Source organism: Mandrillus leucophaeus, unplaced genomic scaffold (assembly GCF_000951045.1).
Source record: "Mandrillus leucophaeus isolate KB7577 unplaced genomic scaffold, Mleu.le_1.0 Scaffold3, whole genome shotgun sequence".
NCBI lineage: Eukaryota > Metazoa > Chordata > Mammalia > Primates > Cercopithecidae > Mandrillus > Mandrillus leucophaeus.
Genome location: NW_012103142.1, coordinates 3,246,061 through 3,248,482, shown reverse-complemented (window position 1 = coordinate 3,248,482; position 2,422 = coordinate 3,246,061). Strand labels below are relative to the sequence as shown.

Below are 2,422 nucleotides of genomic sequence, written 5' to 3'. Positions count from 1 at the left end.
GCTGCCCTGCGGGAACCCGGTGCCTCCTGACCGAGCGCCGGCCAGCGGCGGGGCTAGTGGGTCCAAGCAGGAGGCAGGAGCCGGGAGGCAGCGCTTCCCAGCTCCCTCCAGCCCTGGTCTCCGTAGGAAGAGCTCCTCGTGACTGTGAAGACACAGGAAAGCAAAACAAAACCCCACAACCTCTTAATTATGGAAAATGTCAAACATGCAGAAAAGAAGTGAACAGAGTAAGCCAGCGCTTCTCACACTCAGTGTGCTCAGGAATCCCCTGGGCATTTTATTTGATTAAAATACGGATCCTGACTCAGTAGGTCCGGGGTGGAGCCGAGAGTCTGCATTTCTAGCCAGCTCCCAGATCTGAGGCTTCTGGACCACATCTGATAGGAGGTTCAATGAACCCCCGTGACCCCGATTCCTCAGCAACCGCAACTCATAATCAATTTTATTTCATCTACATTCCTCCCCCACCATCGTTTTGAGACAAAACCCAGGCGTCATATCATTTTATTCATAAATATTTTTGTATCTCTAAAAGGTAAGGATTTTAAAAACTACATATACACAATACTTTTTTTTTTTTTTTTTTTTTGATTTTTAGTCTCGGTCTGTCGGAGCGCAGTGGCCTGATCTTGGTTCACTGCAACCTCCGCCTCCCGGGTTCATGGAATTCTCTGCCTCCACCTCCCGAGTAGCTAGGATTATAGGTGCCTGCCACCACACCAAGATGGGGTTTCACCATCTTGGCCAGGCTGGTCTTGAACTCCTGACCTCGTGATCCACCCGCCTCGGCCTCCGAAAGTGCTGGGATTACAGGTGTGAGGCACTGCGCCTGGCCCACAATACATTCTTAAACCTAAAATTAACAGCACTAATTCTATAATACCAAATATGCATGCAGGTTCAAATGTGCAGGATTTTTGTTTGTTTGTTTTTGAGATGGAATCTCACTCCAGCACCCAGACTGGAGTGCAGTGGCGCCATCTCAGCTCACTGCAACCTCCGCCTCTGGGGTTCAAGCAATTCTCTTGCCTCAGCAGCCTGAGTAGCTGGGACTACAGGTGCACACCACCACTCATGGCTAATTTGTGCATTTTTAGTAGAGATGAGGTCTCACCATGTTGGCCAGGCAGGTCTTCAATTCCCGACCTCAGGTGATCTGCCCACTTCAGCCTCCCAAAGTGTTTGGATTACAGGCGTGAGCCACTGCACCTGGCCCAAATGTGCAGCTTTGAAGACAGTTTCTGTGGGCTTCCTAAGGCCCTATGAGGACAATGACAAATCGAGGCCCTTGCCACCTGTCTGGTGGCCTGTGCAGCCTGATGGAGATTCTATGCTCAAACCACAAAGGCCTCTGAGGAGCAAGGTGGGGAGGTGGGGGAGGAAATGGCTGCAAGGGCTCTGGATGCCCAGCCTGACTTGTCCACCCCTCTCTGGCCCAGGCATGGGGCTGCGGAAGGGGCGGGGACCACTTGCTTCACTTTGTGAAAAAGAGAAAAGGTGTACTGAACAAGGAAAGAAACTTGCTAGGGGCTTACAGCAAGCCGGGGGTCCACACTAGGGAGTCTGCAGCCCCCAGACTCTGTGCCCCAAACCCTCCCGGGCAGTCCTGCAGCCTCAGGCACAACTTGGAAGACCATTCTGAGGTGAGGGTGGGGTGCCGGCATCACACAATAACGCCCGCCATTATTTCGGTCAGACAATCTGTCTTTTCATTTCTGGCACATGGCAATGTATCAGCAAATGTGTGGAGAATGAATGGAGGAGTCAGCCCATTAGATGTAAAAGAGTCATTTAATAAACACTTGTGTTTGCCATGTGCCAGTCATTAAGTGTTTTATATAACTCACTTAATCCTGGTAAGAGGCCTATGAGTCAGTACTATGATTATCCTCATTTTAGAGATGAGACACCCGAGGTACAGAGAGGCTAAGTAATTTGCCCAAGGTAACACCGCTGGTAAGGGCAGAGCCCGATTCTAGAGTCCCTGCTCTTGGTCGCGAGGCTCTGCAGTGGCCTAGAGTTAAGAGAAATGCTCCTCAAAGGAAATGGCCTTGCCCACATCATAAGGACATGTCTACTGATCCAACCGGGTCTCCCTAGTCCATCCTGCCCTGGGGTATCTGATGTTTTCCCCAGCCTTTTCCCTCCTCCACCCCCTACTCTGACCCTGAGATCCCATGGGAGCCTAAGGAATGGAGTTGCTTGCCTGGGAGTGCTGCAGGAGTTTTGGACCTTTGGGATCGGTGGCACCAGTGCAAGGTACCTTGATTCCGAAGTTGGGGTGAGGTCCAGGAAGCCAGATTTTAGGCCGGACGCAGGCAAAGGAGAGTAAGTAAGCTCAGAGATTCAGGTTTCCTTCTGGTTTGAGGATCCAGTAAGGAAAGGGGCTAGGGTGTGGCACCAGGTCAGGATGGTGCTGCAT

The 2,422-nt window shown here is 51.3% G+C and overlaps 1 protein-coding gene across 1 annotated transcript in view; it reads right to left on the bottom strand.

Moving 5' to 3' along the window:
• Window positions 1-1,664, bottom strand: part of MAPK13 (mitogen-activated protein kinase 13) — an 11,590-nt gene extending 9,926 nt beyond the window's left edge. Inside the window, exon 1 of the mRNA XM_011986889.1 lies at window positions 1,536-1,664. Coding sequence (XP_011842279.1) covers window positions 1,536-1,664 — 129 coding nt within the window. The remainder of the gene's footprint in view (window positions 1-1,535) is intronic.
• Between the last annotated feature and the right edge of the window lie 758 nt (window positions 1,665-2,422).